Consider the following 17,311-nt stretch of genomic DNA (forward strand, 5'->3'; position numbering starts at 1 on the left):
CTTTGCTCTCAATGTCTATGAAAGAAGGAGAGACCCTAAAAAACTATTCTAATAGATATTAGGAGCTTTACAATGAAATTGATGGGGATTTCAAAAATGTAGTTGTAAGAACCTTCAAGGTGGGTCTTCCTATGCACTTTGATCTCTGGAAGTCTCTTACCATGAAGCCTCCTCAGAGTATGCACTAGTAATGAACCGAATTGAAGAGTACAAAAGGGTGGAGGACAATTAGAATTAGAGTAAGGGGAAAGCCAAAGTTTTTACAACTAACCAAAGAGATAACTTGGCCAACCTAGTATGGACCTTCTCATCCAAGGAAAGAGTTTTTCAACTAGGAACCTCGCAACCCTGCTGGACTCAAATGGTAAATTTGGTGTTTAAGCAATCAATCTACCAAGTGTTGGAAAATATCAAGAATGAGCCCTACTTTAAATGGCCCAATAGAATGGGAGAAGACCCCACCAAGAGAAATCAGAATTTTTACTGTCATTATCATCAGGACTGAGGTCATGCTACGGAGGATTATAGGACTTTGCAACTCTTCCTCGATCAATTGGTCAAAGCTAGGAAGTTGAAGCAATTTTTGCCCCAACCTACCGTCCAAGGAGGACAACCCACGATAGTGTCTCGAAGAAGTAATGTTCCTCGGTCTTCCCTTGGAACAATCAATGTCATTTTTGTGGCTCCAACGAAAGACCCTAGCTCTGTCAGCAGGGTGATGACGATATCTCCACAGTCAAAAGTGGACGAGGAAGGTGGGCCATTTAAAAAGTTCAAGCTGTAAGACCAGCCAATCCTAGGATTCTCCGAGGCTAATAAGGAGGAACGATTCAGCCCCATGACGATGCGTATGTAGTAACTTTGTGAATCGCGGGATTCGATACCAAGATGATAATGATTGACTAAGGAAGCGAGGCCAAGATCATGTATCCAAATTTATTCAAAGGCTTGGGACTCAAGCCCGATGACCTTAGTAAGTATGATGTCCCCTTGGTTGGATTTGATGGAAAGACCATTGTTCCAAGGGGTATGATCAAGTTACTTGTTCAGACGGGAGAGGAGGTGGTGAATGCGGATTTCATTATGGTGGAGGCTTATTCACCCTATATGGCAATCTTAGCGAGTATGGGGGTTGTATCTTCAACTCTGCATGTAAAGTTGAAGTATCCTACCAAGGGAGGAGTTGGAGAGTTGTTGGGATGCCAGGTAGTAGCCAGGCAGTGTATGGTGGTAGAAATCAGGCACCAAGCCTCTAAAATCGGCTCTTCAGAGTCAACTCCTACCTTATAGCAACCAGTGCTTGTCATGCCAGCCTCTTTGGATTCTTCAATATCGTGTGAGGGTTTGAATAAGATTGTCATTGGCGAAGACGAGGAGAGGTACTTCCAAATTGTGTAATATAAATTTAATGAGTGAATTGCATCAGGTTTGATCTCAATCCTCATTTCTTCATAAGTGTAAATGTAATGAAGTAGTCAAGCTTTATGTCATTTCTATCAACTTTTTGAAGTTGAGAGAGCAATAACTGTGAGAGCAAAAGATGAAGAAGAAAAAAAAAACGAAACAGTTCACTCCTAAGTCCCAACTCAAATTTTTGTGTTGTCTCTTTGGTTACTTCGTTTCCCATATTTCTCTGATTTCCACAAGTGACATGTCGATTGTCGGGGAGGCTGTCAACCTTTTGGAGTCCAAAAAGTAATTGAAAGTTTAAGTCTTCAAAAATGCAATACATTGTTTTGATGAATCAATTAATTGTATGATTAATGTGGATAGTAAATACCTACAAAAAAAAAGTTCGAAAAACATATATTTAGTGTCGGTCTCAATCACAAGGTCTCTGAAGCTCCAAATTTGCAGTTTTTTTTTTATCCTCTTCATTTCGAAAAGAAAATTGATAATTCTTCACCTTCATGTTTAGGTTGAGTGGTTTGATCAAGTTGAGTATATGATATGGACGTTGTGCATGTGATGATTATATTCAATGGTATTATAAAATAACATGTTATATCCATACCCTTCTATCAATTATAGAAAATAAGTGGCTCAAATAATAATTAACCACACAAAAGTAAACCATAAAGTTTGGCCAAGATATTACAGTCAGCCTATTTTTATATACTTATCTTTTTACTTTACATTGTTTACAACATGACTTCTTTTTATTATGATACAATTAATTTATATTTTATTTTTTATGAAATACAATGAATTTATTTAATGTTTATAAATTTTAAACACATTATGAAAATACTAGCCTTTAAGCATGCGCGTTGTCTGTGATCAAAGGTTTTTTTATTTTTTTGGATAAAGGTTAATAATCTGCATCTATTGAAAATACATATTTTTTTATTTTTATTTTTTTAAAAAAGTAAAAATGATAAATTTTAAAGATAAGTCATAACTATAATTTCTTTTTTAAACGTGTGTTTGAAAGTGGTGTAGTGATATAGAAAAAATTTTGAGTAGAAAAAATAAGATGAATGTGAGGGGAAAGAATGCTAAATTTTAGGAGTTCTCTTAAAGTTTTTATTTTTTTAAATTAGGGGTGTTTTAATTTTTATTCGAACAAAAAGGGAATAAAAAATGCTAAATTTTAGAGAACAAAAAGATGAATATGAAGGGGAAATAAATTCTAAATTTTATAAGTTACCTTTCATTTTTGACATTTATGACTTTATTTCTAAGAGAAAGTTACCTTTCATTAATGAGGATATTTTTGAACTACATAAAAATCCAGTTCAAAGAGGGAAATCCTCTTATAAATAGTATAGATAATGAAAATGAACTGTTGAATTTTAAGAATATAGTAAAAAAGGTTATTGAAGGTTATATATTTGAGTTAATAATAAATTTTGTTGAGAAAATTTAGATAATTTTAAATGGATTGTAGGGTTTAAATGGATTGGAAACACTTTTAAATAAACTTAAAGTAGTTTTAATTGACCAAGAAGTGGTTTAAATTATTAATAAAATTAGAGCACTTTATTTATTTATTTATTAAGAATCAATGTAGACATTTTATTACTCAAACTGGTTAAATTAGAAGCCATAATATGCTATACTTATGTAGGTAAGGAAGTAGTCCATGTTTTCATCCCCTCTATAAATCTTAAGCTAATCTTGCTAAACCATATGCATGCTATTTCCTCTTCTTTTAATGTATACCAAGTTATATATCTAGAGCCTTTACACCAGTTTGTGCATCTTCTATTTGGGTTGTAAATGAGCCGAACTTAGCAAAATATATAGGAGTATATTTGGTAACTGTTTTTTTCACTTATTTTCTATTTCCAAAAACTATTTTCTATTTTTGAGACTAAAAAACTTGTTTGGCAACCAAAAATGGGCATAAAACAAAAACTGTTCTTAAAACTCAATTTGTAAAAGAAACTAAAAACATACAAAATGCTGATTTTGGTTTCTAATTTTCAAAAGTCAATAAAAACACGCATTTAATTTAATGAATTTGTCTCATTTAATGAGTTAGTATTAGAGTTCAAATCCTAGTAGCAACATATTTAGTATTTTTTTTTTCATCAAAAACCTATCTTTTTAATTTCAACTAACCAAACATATTTTTTATTTCAAAAATAGAAAAAAAAATTTGTGTTTTCTTTACCTTCCCAAAAACAAGTTTCTAAAATTAGAAAACAAAAACTGTTACCAAACATAATCTAAAGTTCATATTTGTTCACTTCTTACAATTATTAGTATATTAGTAGACAAGTATATATATATATATATATATATATATAAATATAATATTATATATAGTTTAATTGAGCCTTATGTACATTTTTGTATTGGAAAATGTTAACAGATAAGGACATTGATTTAGGAGCTATTTTTAGAAACTTTTTATGAAAAAATTGATAAACTTTATTTTTTTTTTGTTGTTGAGAAACTAGACCAAGAAGCGTGGGAATTTATTCTAATTGATTAAATTTTTTAACTATTTTTTATATTTCTAATAAAAGTGAGGTCAAAACTTTCCTAATATAATTTAGTAATAATTACTCTAAAAAGACCTATTAACATGATTATATTATTTGAACTTGAGTCATTTAACAGTCAAATTTAAACTTCATGGGCCTGAATTTAGTTTTACATAAAGTACTATGTGTTCTAACTTTGATGAAAGTAGCCAAAACTCCTTAATTTAAATACTGCTTCCATTATGCCCCGGTCCTTTACAAACGGCACGGCCATTCTTGCGGCCATGGCTTCCATGTGATCAATGCATGGTTGGTGGCTAGCTCATCAGAGCAACCATTTTTTCTTTTTTATCTCAGATAATTATTTCAAGACCAGTCTTATCAGTTCTACAAAAGAGGGCTCCATAAATTTTTATTTTTATTTTTTATTTGATGAAGGGCTCCCTCAAATTGGAGCACTTAAATGTTGAATCTTGATTTTAGATGCCACTTTTCACAAAGTATAGTTAAATTATAATCTAATTGAATATATAAATAGATTATATTATATAGATTTATGGTAAACAGTTGTTAAGATTCCGTATATCCACTAATGTAAATTACGTTGAAACTTCCTACCAACATGGCAAGGCCAAAATAGGAAATTAGCAATAATTTCCAAACAATATAATTAATAGTTACGGTTTACAAACTATATTTTTTACTAGCATCTCGAGTCTAAGAAACTCGATTTTGGGCCTAAAAATCGATTTTTTGAGGGTTGATTTTTAATGTCTGATGTGGCATTTTTTCTACTTGGAGTCTACCTGGAAATCGAGTCTCTAACACTCGATTTACCAGCCAAAACAACTCACATCTAAGTCACCATCCGTTCCCTAAAATACAAAACCACCAAAACCCACCTATCCCACATCAAAATCCATCCACCACCATGGGAAGATCACGACCGAGCATAACCCATCAAAAAAAAAAAAAAACCAACACCCTAGATCCGCGGCCTGGGTCGCGCGGACCTGGGTTGCACAACCTGGGCGCGCGGCCTGTGTCGCCCGGACCTGAGCGCGGCGGCGATGGGTCTGTGGCGGCTTGACTTGTGTAAATTAGCGTGGAGGAGGAAGAAAGAAGCAATGGAGAGGTAGTGAGGAAGAAAGAAGCAGATGGAGAGCCAGATGTGAAACGCAGAAAAATAAGGAGAAAGGAAGAATTGATATAAGATATAAATCGAGTCTCTAAGACTCGATTTCCAACTAGACGCCACGTGGAAAATATGCCACGTCAGATGAAATTAGATCATAAAAATCGACCTTCAAAGACTCGATTTATAGACCCAAAATCAAGTCTATTAGACTCGAGATGCTAGTAAAAAATATAATTTGTAAACAGTAACTACTAATTATATAGTTTGAAAGTTATGACCAATTTCCTATTTTCGCCACATGGCGACATTAATCAATTGAGTTCCTTTGGCGGGATTACATATGAAATCAAAAGTGGTAAAAGTCTTGAGCACAGCACCAAATGAATATTTTGTAACTTGGCTTGTTTCGTTTTGTAACTTTCTGACTTTGAATATAAATAAGTGTTTTCTTGAATCTAGTTCAAGTATTTCATAATCAGTCTATGTTCGACTATGTGCTTCTTGAATTTACTTTTATTTTTTTATGAAATACAATGAATTTATTTAATTTTTATAAATTTTAAACATATTAGGAAAATTACTAATTTGATATCATGGTCAGTGGTATTATTATTATCTGGCTTGTTATTTTTTATTTTATTTTATTTTATTATCTCGGATAATTATTTTAAAACTACCCTCATCAGTTCCTCCAAAGAGGAGCCATTAAATAGGAGCATTTGAATCTTTATTTTAGATGCCACTTTACACAAAAGTATATTGTAATCATTTGAAAATTCCTACTGATATTAAAAAAAAAAAAAAAAAATTGAGTTCCTACGGCTGGATTCCATATGAAATGGAAGCAAAAGTCTTGAGGAGAGCCCCACCCAATGAATAAGGCAACCAATTCTTGGCGTGTTTCATTTTGTATCTTTCTCACTTTATGTAATTTCTGAACACTTGTTTTCTGAAAAAAAAAAAAAAAAAAAAAAAAAAAAATTCCTACTGATATTAAAAAAAAAAAAAAATTGAGTTCCTACAGCTGGATTCCATATGAAATGGAAGCAAAAGTCTTGAGGAGAGCCCCACCCAATGAATAAGGCAACTAATTCTTGGCGTGTTTCATTTTGTGTCTTTCTCACTTTATGTAATTTCTGAACACTTGTTTTCTGAAAAAAAAAAAAAAAAAGTGTTTTCTTGAGCTCCGTGACAGAGTTAAAAATTTTAGTTTGGAGGCCAAACTATGATATTTATAAATCGGTTTACATAAATTTAAAACATGTTCATATGCAATTAGATTAGTAAGCACTCGTTATTTTCCTTTTCCTTTTTTTTTTTCTTCTAATGAACATAATCTTTCTAAACTTTAATGAGTACACACAAATTGTCTACTTTACTCTAAAAATATATGAAAAATAATTCAAATTTTAAATATAATAGAGTTAGGAATCTTGTAACTCAATTAATTGAATGTATAAATAAAAAAATAAAAAAAAAAAAGAAAAAAATAATAATGGATGATCCTTGTGTAACTTTTTTTTAAAAAAAATTGTTTTGGAAAGATTAATCTATTTATTTTTGTTTTTTCTTGGGAGAAGCCAATTTTTTTTTCTAATGCTTGAACTTATCACAGAACAGGATAACTCTCCACTCCCAAGTTCCATCTCTACGTTCTGTGGTGTCTCTCTGGTTACTTCATTTCCCATATTTCTCTCACTTTCACAAGTGAACCATGTCGATTGTCTTGGAGGCTGTCGCGGGGGCTGCTTTATCTGCTTTCTTTGATGTGTTGATTGACAAGTTAAGCTCCCCTGATTTGTTGAACAACTTTCGGCGAAAGAACGTTGATGCTGACCTCAAGAATTGGGAGACAATTTTACAGGAAATCAGTGAAGTTCTGGATGATGCAGAAGAGAAACAGATAACCAAGGTGTCTGTGAAGAACTGGATGGCTGAGCTCGAAGACTTGGCTTATGATGCGGACGACATCTTGGACGAGTTTGCTACTGAAGCTTTGCGACGTAAGGTGAATGCAGAAGAACCCAGCAGAAGTAAGATACGAGAGTTCATCCCTGCTTGTTGTGTGGGTTTGAATCCAAGTTCTATGTTTGATGCCAATATGAGATCCAAGATTAAAGGGATCAATACAAGGTTAGATGGAATTGTTACACGAAAGAATAAACTGGAATTGTTACACGGAAGGAGAAGGACTAGAACAATAACATCAAGGGAACCCGAAACTTCCCTGGTTGAACCTCGTACTTATGGTAGAGACAAAGATAAAAAGGCCATTGTCAAGTTATTGCTGAGTGGTGAATCTGGGGGTGCTCAACTCTCCACGATTTCCATACTTGGTATGGGAGGACTGGGTAAGACGACTCTTGCCAAACTAGTCTACAACGACGATGAGGTGGGCCATTATTTTGTTGTGAAAGCATGGAGTTGTGTTTCTCAAGATTTTGACACTTTAAGGGTGACAAAAGAAATTCTACAAGATATAACTTCGAAGACTTGCAATGATAATGATTTAAATTTAGTTCAGCGCGAATTGAAGAAGCAATTATCTGGCAAGAAGTTCTTGCTCATTTTGGATGATGTTTGGATTGAAAACTATTTTGATTGGACTAAACTACGTCTTCCATTTGAATCTGGGGCTCCTGGAAGTAAGATTCTTATCACAACTCGGTATGCTAATGTTTCATCAACAATGGGCGCTACTCATCCATACGAGTTGAGAGAGTTATCAAATGAAGCTTGTTTGACCATGTTTACCCAACACGCACTGGGGACGTCAGACTTTGTTGAACATCTAAAGGTTGAAGAAAGACAAAAAATTTTAGAGAGGTGCAAGGGCTTACCTTTGGCAGCAAAGGCTCTCGCAGGCCGTCTACGTACATACGATCGTGATGATTGGAAAAAAGTACTAAATGGCAGGATATGGGATTTGTTTGAAAAGAACACTGATGTTCCTTCAACTTTACGATTAAGCTATTGGTACCTCCCTCCAAGTTTAAAGAAATGTTTTGCTTATTGTTCACTATTTCCAAAGGATTATAAATTTGAGGAGAAAGAGCTAATCCTGTTATGGATGGCAGAAGGTTTGGTTCAAGAAACTAAAGAAGTGAAGCCAATGGAAGATCTTGGTGGTGAGTATTTTCGTGATCTACTCAAGAGATCATTTTTTCAACAATCAAGTAGTGATGAATCACTCTTTGTCATGCATGACCTCATGAATGATTTAGCTAAATGGGCAGCGGGAGACTTGTGCTATAGGTTGGAAGATCAATTGGGAGGTAGTAAGATTTCTACAAAGGTACGACATTTTTCTTATATTCTTTCAAGTAATTACATCAAAAAGTTTGATGACTTCCCCAAAGATATGCATTTACGGACTTTCCTTCTGCTATCATCAAGATTCATAGACAACTTAACAAATTCTGATGCTATTTCTTTGTTGCCACAATTAAGATGCTTAAGGGTATTATCTTTAAGTAGATATGAAAGCTTTGAGCTACCAAGCTCAATCGGTGATTTGAAACATCTGAGATACCTCAACCTTTCTTATGCTAAGATAACATGTCTACCAGAATCAACAAGTTCTTTATGCAATCTACAAACATTGATATTGAAAGATTGTTCCAATCTCACAAAATTACCAGAAAAAATTGAAAATTTGGTCAATCTTCGACATCTCGATATTACAAATGCAAATTCAATTATAGAGATGCCAGTGGGAATAGCAAAATTAAAGAGCTTACGAACACTAACTAATTTTGTTGTGGGGAAAGATAAGATAGTGGACTTGATGAATTTGGAATCTCTTAGAACACTTTGTATTTCTCACATGGAGAACATGATTGATGCAAGAAAGGTCAATTTAAAAGGTAAGAGGAATTTAGATACATTGGTGATGAATTGGGATGATGATTTACAAGATGCAAGAGTTGCAACAGATATTCTTGACATGTTACGACCTCATGGAACGATGAAAACACTTTCCATTAAGGGTTATGTTGGAACAAAATTCCCAACTTGGTTAGGAGATTCTTCTTTTTCTAATATGGTGGACCTAAGGATTGAGAGGTGTGGAAAATGCAGTCTCTTACCTTCTTTTGGGCAACTACCGTCTCTCAAGAGCCTTATTATTAAGAGAATGGATGGGGTCCGGAGTGTCGGTCTTGAGTTTTATGGGGAACATTGCAAGGAACCATTTCGAAGCTTAGTGAAACTTTGCTTTGAGGATATGCATGAATGGCAAGATTGGAGTTCTTGCAACCAAGACTTCCCTTGCTTGCATGAGCTTTCTATCTCTAAGTGCCCCAAATTGCAAGAAAAATTGCCCCATCATCTATCGTCATTGGAAAAACTTTCCATTGATGCATGCGAGCAATTGGTTGTTTCAATTCCAAGCCATTCAGTGCTTCAAGAATTAATAATTTTGGGATGTAAAGAAGTTGTGCATGGGTATTTGAAGGTAGAAAAGCTAACTATAGAAAATTGTAAGGAGCTGACATCTTTATGTGAAGATGGGCTTATGTCCTTTGTTACACTAGAAATTGAAATCGAATCATGCCAAAGTCTTGTAAACATCAAGTTGAAGTCTACATTAAGGACACTAACAATCAAAGGCTGTAATGCTTTGGAATCCTTGCAATTTGTGATGGATGAGGGAGGGGCTTCTTCAACTTCTTTATTGATGAATGAGGAGAATCTTAGCTACATTGGTAACAAAAATGTATCTCTTCTTGAGCACTTGAAAATTTCTAATTGTCCGTCCCTAAAATGCATATCAACAATAATCGACCTAGCTACCATGCTTAAACGCCTTGATATTGAAGAATGCCCAAATGTAACATCTTTATCATCGAGAGACACGTTACCTACCACCCTTAAATTCCTTAGGCTAGCAGATTGTCCAAAACTGGAGTCAATAGTAGAAAAGTTAAACAAGGATACGTTACTTGAACATCTTTTAATTTATAGCTGTGAAAAGCTTAAGAGCTTACCGAGAGGCCTACACGAACTCTGTCACCTCCAAGAGATTGATATATACAGGTGTAATAGTCTTATCTCTTTAGGAGATTTTCTGCCCACCAACTTAAGAAGTCTTGAAATCGAAGAATGTGAGAAACTGGAGGCCTTGTCGAACAACATGCACAACCTCAACTTTCTTCAAGATTTGTCAATACGTGACTGTCCAAGTATCGTATCCTTTCCGGAAGATGGTTTCCCCACCAACCTTAGAATGCTTTGGTTGTCAGGGGCGAATCTCTGTAACCAAGTATTTGAGTTGGGACTGCACAGACTCACGTCGCTTACATATCTCGAGATTGGTAATGGAATTATGGATTCGTTTCCAGAAGAGGAAGATGGGAAGATGATGTTGATGTTGCCTACATCTCTCACTAGACTGAGGTTTTTTAGTTTTCCAAATTTGTTATTCCTCTCTTGGAAGTTCTTTCAAAACCTCTCTGCACTTGAAGAAATTTCCATCGGTTGGTGCCGTAACCTTGCGTCTCTCTCAGAGAAGTGTTTTCCTCCCTCGCTTCAGCGACTTTATATCTCTTTTTGTGCTGTGCTGAAACAAAACTGCGAGAAAGACAAAGGGATAATGTGGTCAAAGATTGCCAACATCCCTTCGGTTATAATTGATGGCGTGGAGCAGCAGAAATAATTTTGCAAAACAGAGAGATCTTCCTTCCAGGTACAACGCTATTTCATTTCATAATATTTCAGTTCAAGAGTTTTGACGATTATACAATAAAATCCTCTCTGTTTGTGTATTATAATTTTAAAAATTCAAACTCTAACCCAAGCTAATTCTTGCAGTGTTGCAGTAGAGGGCTAGCTTCAAAGCTGAAGGCATGTTAAATTTTGGCTCATATATGTTCTTTTTTTTTTTTTTCTTCTTTTAACAATTGAACTTCTGGCACCTTGAATTTTTAAACATATACCAAATTCAGGAATGTGACCATATGGTCATGATCTGTCAAGAAGAAAAGGCTAGGAATCATTCTCTAAGAAGCTGTAAACCTACTGTGTGCAGTTGGATACAATTTGGTGATTGTCAGGTGTGGCAAGTGTTGATCTTTGGTGGAGGTGGTGGGTTTGGAGCAAGTGTGGTGCAAGCTTTGTCAGACAATTTGTGAAGCCTTATCCTATGTATTTGCAAAAGGTGTGGCAGCTGCACTTGTACTTACAAGGATGCCTAGGTTACAGCCTTTGTTGTGGATCGAAAACATAAAGCTGTGAGAAACATGCTGTTAACATAGTGTTGTGCTACGTTCCTAATCTTCTTCTAAGCCCTGGCTTCATCAAGCTGTTGGCAAATTTCCACTAATGCTCATCACCTAGAGGAGCAGCAGCAATAATTGTATAAAACATATTTACACATGTGGGATGCAAATTCAAGGCAGTGGACATAAGAAATTAGGTATAGTTTTAAGAGGCAATGAACCTTTCAAGCATTTCTTTTCTAATTTTTGGTCAAAGGTTTCATATACTTAAATGGAATTTTATTTGTAGTTTTCATTAGGGGGACTATTTAAAATATACCTTAGTGAGATAAATTTTGGTCCTTTGTGTGTTTCACATCTGTGATGAACTGTAGCTATTAAGAGCCGTATGAAGCTTTACTTTGTGGGTAATTAGCTTGGGAATAGAAATAGTTCATTTGCTAATGAAAATTACTTAAAAGGAAAAAAAAATTGTAGATTTGCCAATTCAACAAAATAAATTACTCTTTTGCAGCTACAGGCTGTGGGTGATTTAGGCTTTCAGAAACAAAGCTACCAACAAAGGCTGTCAATGAGATCAGTGCTGTGGCAGTGCTTGATTATATTAAGAAATTGGAGTAGCTTTTTAGGGAGGCATACTTGTTAAAGAAGGACCAAGTTATCAAGCTGTGGGAAGTACTTTGGACGTGGCAAGTTAGAGGCAGACAAGGATGGGAACTCCTGTTTATGCAGGATATGATAAGAGATGAAGTTGGAAAGGGTAATGTTGTTACTGCTGGATTCTTTAGCTGGGAAAAAATTCCAAATCCACTGCCTTCCTCCTCGTTTTGAGACAAGCTCTGTGGTCTTGAAGCATATGGGAATTCTAAGTGTTTTTGTGCTCTCAACTGGCAAATGGCTTGAGAATTTTTTTGAAAGTAGACAAATTCAGGACTGGGTAAGTGCAGGTGTTATTGGTGACCTTCGAAGTCTATTAACCAGTATAAGAAGTGTTGGCTTTAATAGGATTGATCCCAGAATTCTTTGTCCAGTCAGGTACTTTGTCAAATTACCATATGAATATTTGTTGGAAGATTGTTTTTTGAAACTTTAGTTTCAGGTTCAGTAATCAAAAAATCTTGGCTTAAAAAATCTTTCAAACAGCATTACACATTGTGCTCGAAATCTCAGCTTTATGATCAACCACTATGGTGAACACAGTAACTTAATATATAGTTAGACCATCAATATAATTTTTTTCCCTTCTAAATTTTTCTTGATAGTGTTAGCACAGAAATTTCAGCCTTTGATTTGTATAGCCTTTGACTTTTCTTTGATGATGGATTTTTCTTTGATTTGTATAGCCTTTGTATAGCCTTTGCTAATGTGTACCTTTGACAAATTTTTTTGTAATAGATTTGATGATTTTTATACCAGCTTGTCTTTGATTGCAACACTCAAGAACCTGAATATTCAGAGTTTCAGAAACAAACGCTAATCATATGGCAGATTTTAGTTTTAGAAAATGGGATTTCTACATATTTCTTGTTTGATCTAAATTTAAGTTAATTTTGGTACGGCGAATGATTCACTTGATTATGTTCCAGTGGAAAGAACCTTCCATGCTATTGTATGAACTTTAGAAGTTGAAATTCATTGCTAATGGTAGTTCATTAAATACTCAAGACATATCTTATTTGCTGACAGTTTAATTTTTTCTTTTTCCATTTCTTTTTTGTTTTATTTTTCGATCTTCCTCTCCACTGGCCATTCTATGGACTGCTTGGCATTGTGCACAATCTCCAGAGGACTTAAAGAGCAATGAGAGGAGGCATTCTGGTCGGAGAGTGCAAAAACCTAACTGAATTTTCCACCTGTGTTTATGTAAATAAAAAGTATGTGCCCCTTTCTTTGACCTTGTTCATCTTCCAAAACACCATCAAGTTAGAGATAACTTATACCAATTTTTGTTGAATTCTTTAATTTTTTTCCATTTTCAAAGTTTTGTCTCTTTAGTTTAGCATATGCTATAGGACCTTTCCCATAAATATAACATAGCTGTATAGTACAAAAAACCAAGACTCATAGTTATCACTGAATTTTCATTGTAAACTTTCAGGCAAGTTTTTCATAGGTAATTCAACCTGAAGGAGGCCAACCAGTTATTGACCTAAAGTGTTATCTCCATGGCTGATGATCCTTTTTCTTCTGCTATTATAGCCACTCTGTGTGTTATTTCGAAATGCTGGATTGTGGGGCACGTTTGAAGGGAAGGTTGTCATGCTTCTCAAGCTCCTAACTATTACAGTGACAAGATCATGATCTGTCAAGAAGCAATGGTTGGGAATCATTGTAATGAGAACCTCCTTTGTGCAATTGGATACAATTTGTAGATTGTTGGGCATGGCAAGCAGGAGTTAGTACCAAAAGAAAGAGTTGCTGGTGAGGTGTAGGCTTTGTCAGACAATTCAGAAACCTTATGTACTTATGAAAGGTGTGCACTGCACTTGTAGTTATCAGTAGCCTCTGAGCTTTGAAGCCTTTGCTGTGGAAGTGGGAGAGACAAGCTGTCAAAGAAGACATTGCTTTGCTGCTATGGTTTCGTCAAGTCCCTAGTCGAATGCTCACTAATTCTTGTCGGCTTGCCAACTCTACATCTTCCTCTTTTCCACTATAGTTTAGTCCTCTTTGTAATTTGACTTTTATGTTTAAAATCATATGTTCTATTGAGGTATTTTTAAGCTGATTTTTGGCTTTTTCTAGAGAGAAACAAGCTGAACAGTTTACAAAATATAGTTAATGATGCTGTTGACTTGCAACCAGTTTGACCAATGTGTTGAAATTTGTTCTTTGAAATTTTGTCTCAGCCATCAAATATACTTGGCTTAAAATTTATTTGGACTGCATCAGACATTATGCTTGAAATTATGACTTTAAGAGCTACCACTATGACTGGTACTGTAATTTACTACTGGAATATTTAGTAAGACCATTATCATTATTTTCAAAAAATTTCTAGGCAGTGAAAGCACAGAAATTTTAGCCCCTACTGTGTAGTTTTATCTAACTCAATTTCAATTCAAAATTTAAACTCCTTTGTGCTTGACTGCTGTAAGTAAATTGTGCTGATTACCTAGCATTTCATTGATTTATTGCATTATTGCCAATATGGTCACATTAGCTGAATTCAGGAATCAGGTAATGAAAACTTTTTTCATGGTTTCCTATCATTGTTCACTTTGATGAGGAAGACACACTGATTGAATTATGCTACTTGGGAACTTGAAATTATCTCTTGCCGAATATGTAAGAATTTTTTCAAAACAAACTCTGGTTATATATATATGAAATTTAGCTAGAAATGGGGACTTTTGCTTCATATTTCTACTTGTTTGATCTTAATTTAAGTTTTTTTTTTTTTTATAGAAAAATCTTAATTTAAGTTAATTTCAATATGGTGAGATGCTTCACCTTATTGTATTTCAATGGAAATAATCTTCACCACTATTATATGATCTTTAAAAGAAAAGTTTATTGTTGATGATAAATCTGGTAGAATGCTTAAATAAAATATATGAAATTTTTTGACCGTATAAGCTTTCATTTTCTCTTTTCTCTTCCATATTGTTCTTCTATGTTCTTCTCTATTGCCCACTTTATGGTCTGCTCGACATTTTTGAGCCAATCTCCAATGAACTCATAGAGTGAGGAAAGACATATTTTGGGCTTCAAATTATTTGATTTCATTTATCTTTCAAAAAACCAGCAAGTTAGAGTTAAACTTCTAGAAATATTTGATGATATTGTGTTTCCATTTTCATCACACTGTCTTTGATTTAATGTTTGCTATGTTAATCTTCATTTCCGTAAATGTCACATGGCTGTATGGAACAAAAAAATTATCCAAGGTCTTAGATGTCACTGAATTTTTTTATTTGTTAACCTTTGGGCAAGTTTTTCATTGCTCATTTGACCTAAAGGAGGCTAAGCAATTATATGGATGTTCTGAACCATTAAGAACATAGAAATAACGAAGCAATTCAACTCATTTTGCAAGCATGAAAATCAAGAGTATTTTTCTTGTCTTCATTTCATGTTAAGTACATACACACCACTGCGAAATTACTAAATAGCCTATTCAGCAAAAAAAAAATAATAAAAATAATAGTTTTATCTGATCTATTTGAAGCAAAAGTGCCATAACGTCATAAACTACTATCAAACTTTACCTACTTGTAAAATGGTAATATCTTTCCTTTTAAGCATGTATATATATAATGAAAAAACTTGTTAGGCTTGCTTCATGGCTTCATATATGATAGAATAGTTTTTTCTTTGAAGAGATTAAATTTAATATGGACTTAGTGTAAAAGCCTATGTTAACACTATCCAAGATTACCATGTCACGTCAAATTTTTTTCAAATAGTTGCAAATAAAAGATTAAACTGTAATACACAAAATTACTCTTTATTTTAGAAAATTAAAACCATAAAGTAAGAGGACGTTTGGATCCAGCTTTTTTTAGCTGCGTCCACGTTTTGGTTTTTTTTTTTTTTTTTTCTCTGCTGCGGGGACAAGCGTGTAGTGCGCGCACTGTTCATGTACTTTTTTAGCAATTTTTATTAAAAATAAGTCCCGCAGCACTATTCACACATTTAAAAATTATTTTGCTACAGTGTTTTCAGTTTTCAATTTTCAGCAAGAAATTCTATCCAATCGGACCCTAAGTTTTCTATAAAACCCATACACCTTGCGCAGCTGCCGGAGACCCACCTTGCCAAGAAGCCACCAGATTGCGCACAAACTCTCCACAATTAGTCAAGACCCACCGTTTTCAAATTATTCAGTGGCAAAATTCTTAATACTTTAAGGATCTATTATAATGTTTATGCTTGCTTCTTTCACTAGTCTCATTCCATCAAATATTTCAAACATGGGAATCACAAAGATATTTTTATTTTTATTTTGAAAGGACATTGTATTTTTATTGGTCAATTGAATTTTATTTTAGATATAATAAATTAATTAGGTAATCAATATTTTATTTCCTAAATAATATTTATTTCCAATAAACGTTTTTAGTTGAAACAACTGCAATCTATACGTTTTCAATTTGCTTCGTCTCAAAAAGTAAGAACAATTCCTTTGGAAGAAATGCCTCTATATATAGATGGAGTGCCAGTAGACTAGCAGAGAGTATGTGAACAAAATTGGGCCGAAGTCAGCCCATTATAACTTTAGTAGGCTTTAGGACAAGTTTTTTTAGGCCCAAAGCATGTAGCCCCATGCTCTTCAAAGATGAAGCTCCACTCATTTTGGAGATTCAAGCATTGTAATTGTATATAAGTTATTATTAGATGCTACTAAACATTATCAATCGTGTCTCCAATCAAGCAACAGTCAAATTAAGTATTTTAGGATTTGTTCTATGGTTAGACTTTCTCAGTAGACGCAACATATTTATTAAGTGAGAATTTGTACACAATCAATATAAAACTTGAGCACCATAAATCCTTGAGTTTGTTAAAATCATGTACATACCTCCAGGTTGAAATCTCATAGTCAATATATTGTACACACAAAGCTTTAACATAGTTCACATGGAATGAAACCTTCTTTTTGATGTTGTTCAACTTCAATTATAGAAATGAGCCTCTAATTTGATTGACTCTCTAATTCTCATTTGCCCTTTAAAAAACATGGGTATTTCTTGGATTTAAGAGAGAGAGAGAGAGAGAGAGAGAGAGAGAGAGAGAGAGAGAGAGGATCACCAACGTTGTTTGTGTTAATGTCATCACCGCCTTCACTTTGTTACATTGACAAATTCCAATCAAGTAACCATCAAAATAAGACACTTCAAATATTACAATAGTTTACTGGGAAAAAGAGATTTTGTCTACTTGACTTGCTAAGTGCGAACCACTAAAGATGCGATTGTTTCAGGTGTAAATAGAATTGGGAAATTATTTTACACCTTGATGCGTGTTTAGGTGCACATACAAATAAGGTCAAACTGAAAATTATTTTCAGTTGATTGTAA

General features: G+C 34.1%; 2 protein-coding genes across 2 annotated transcripts; both read left to right on the forward strand.

The window, feature by feature from the left end:
* Nucleotides 1–924: 924 nt before the first annotated feature.
* Nucleotides 925–1,290, forward strand: LOC142627930 (uncharacterized). Its single transcript, XM_075801834.1, has one exon. The coding sequence runs from the start codon at nt 925–927 to the stop codon at nt 1,288–1,290; it is 366 nt and encodes a 121-aa protein (XP_075657949.1).
* A 5,418-nt stretch (nt 1,291–6,708) lies between these two features.
* On the forward strand, nt 6,709–14,273 carry LOC142626851 (putative disease resistance RPP13-like protein 1). Its single transcript, XM_075800558.1, has 6 exons — nt 6,709–10,759; nt 10,885–10,917; nt 11,019–11,488; nt 11,806–12,326; nt 13,077–13,165; nt 13,390–14,273. Exon 1 carries the CDS (start codon nt 6,788–6,790, stop codon nt 10,727–10,729), a length of 3,942 nt encoding a protein of 1,313 aa, XP_075656673.1. The 5' UTR covers nt 6,709–6,787; the 3' UTR covers nt 10,730–10,759; nt 10,885–10,917; nt 11,019–11,488; nt 11,806–12,326; nt 13,077–13,165; nt 13,390–14,273.
* Nucleotides 14,274–17,311: the final 3,038 nt, after the last annotated feature.

The sequence above is a fragment of the Castanea sativa genome, chromosome 3 (genome assembly GCF_040712315.1).
Source record: "Castanea sativa cultivar Marrone di Chiusa Pesio chromosome 3, ASM4071231v1".
Classification (NCBI taxonomy): Eukaryota; Viridiplantae; Streptophyta; class Magnoliopsida; order Fagales; family Fagaceae; genus Castanea; species Castanea sativa.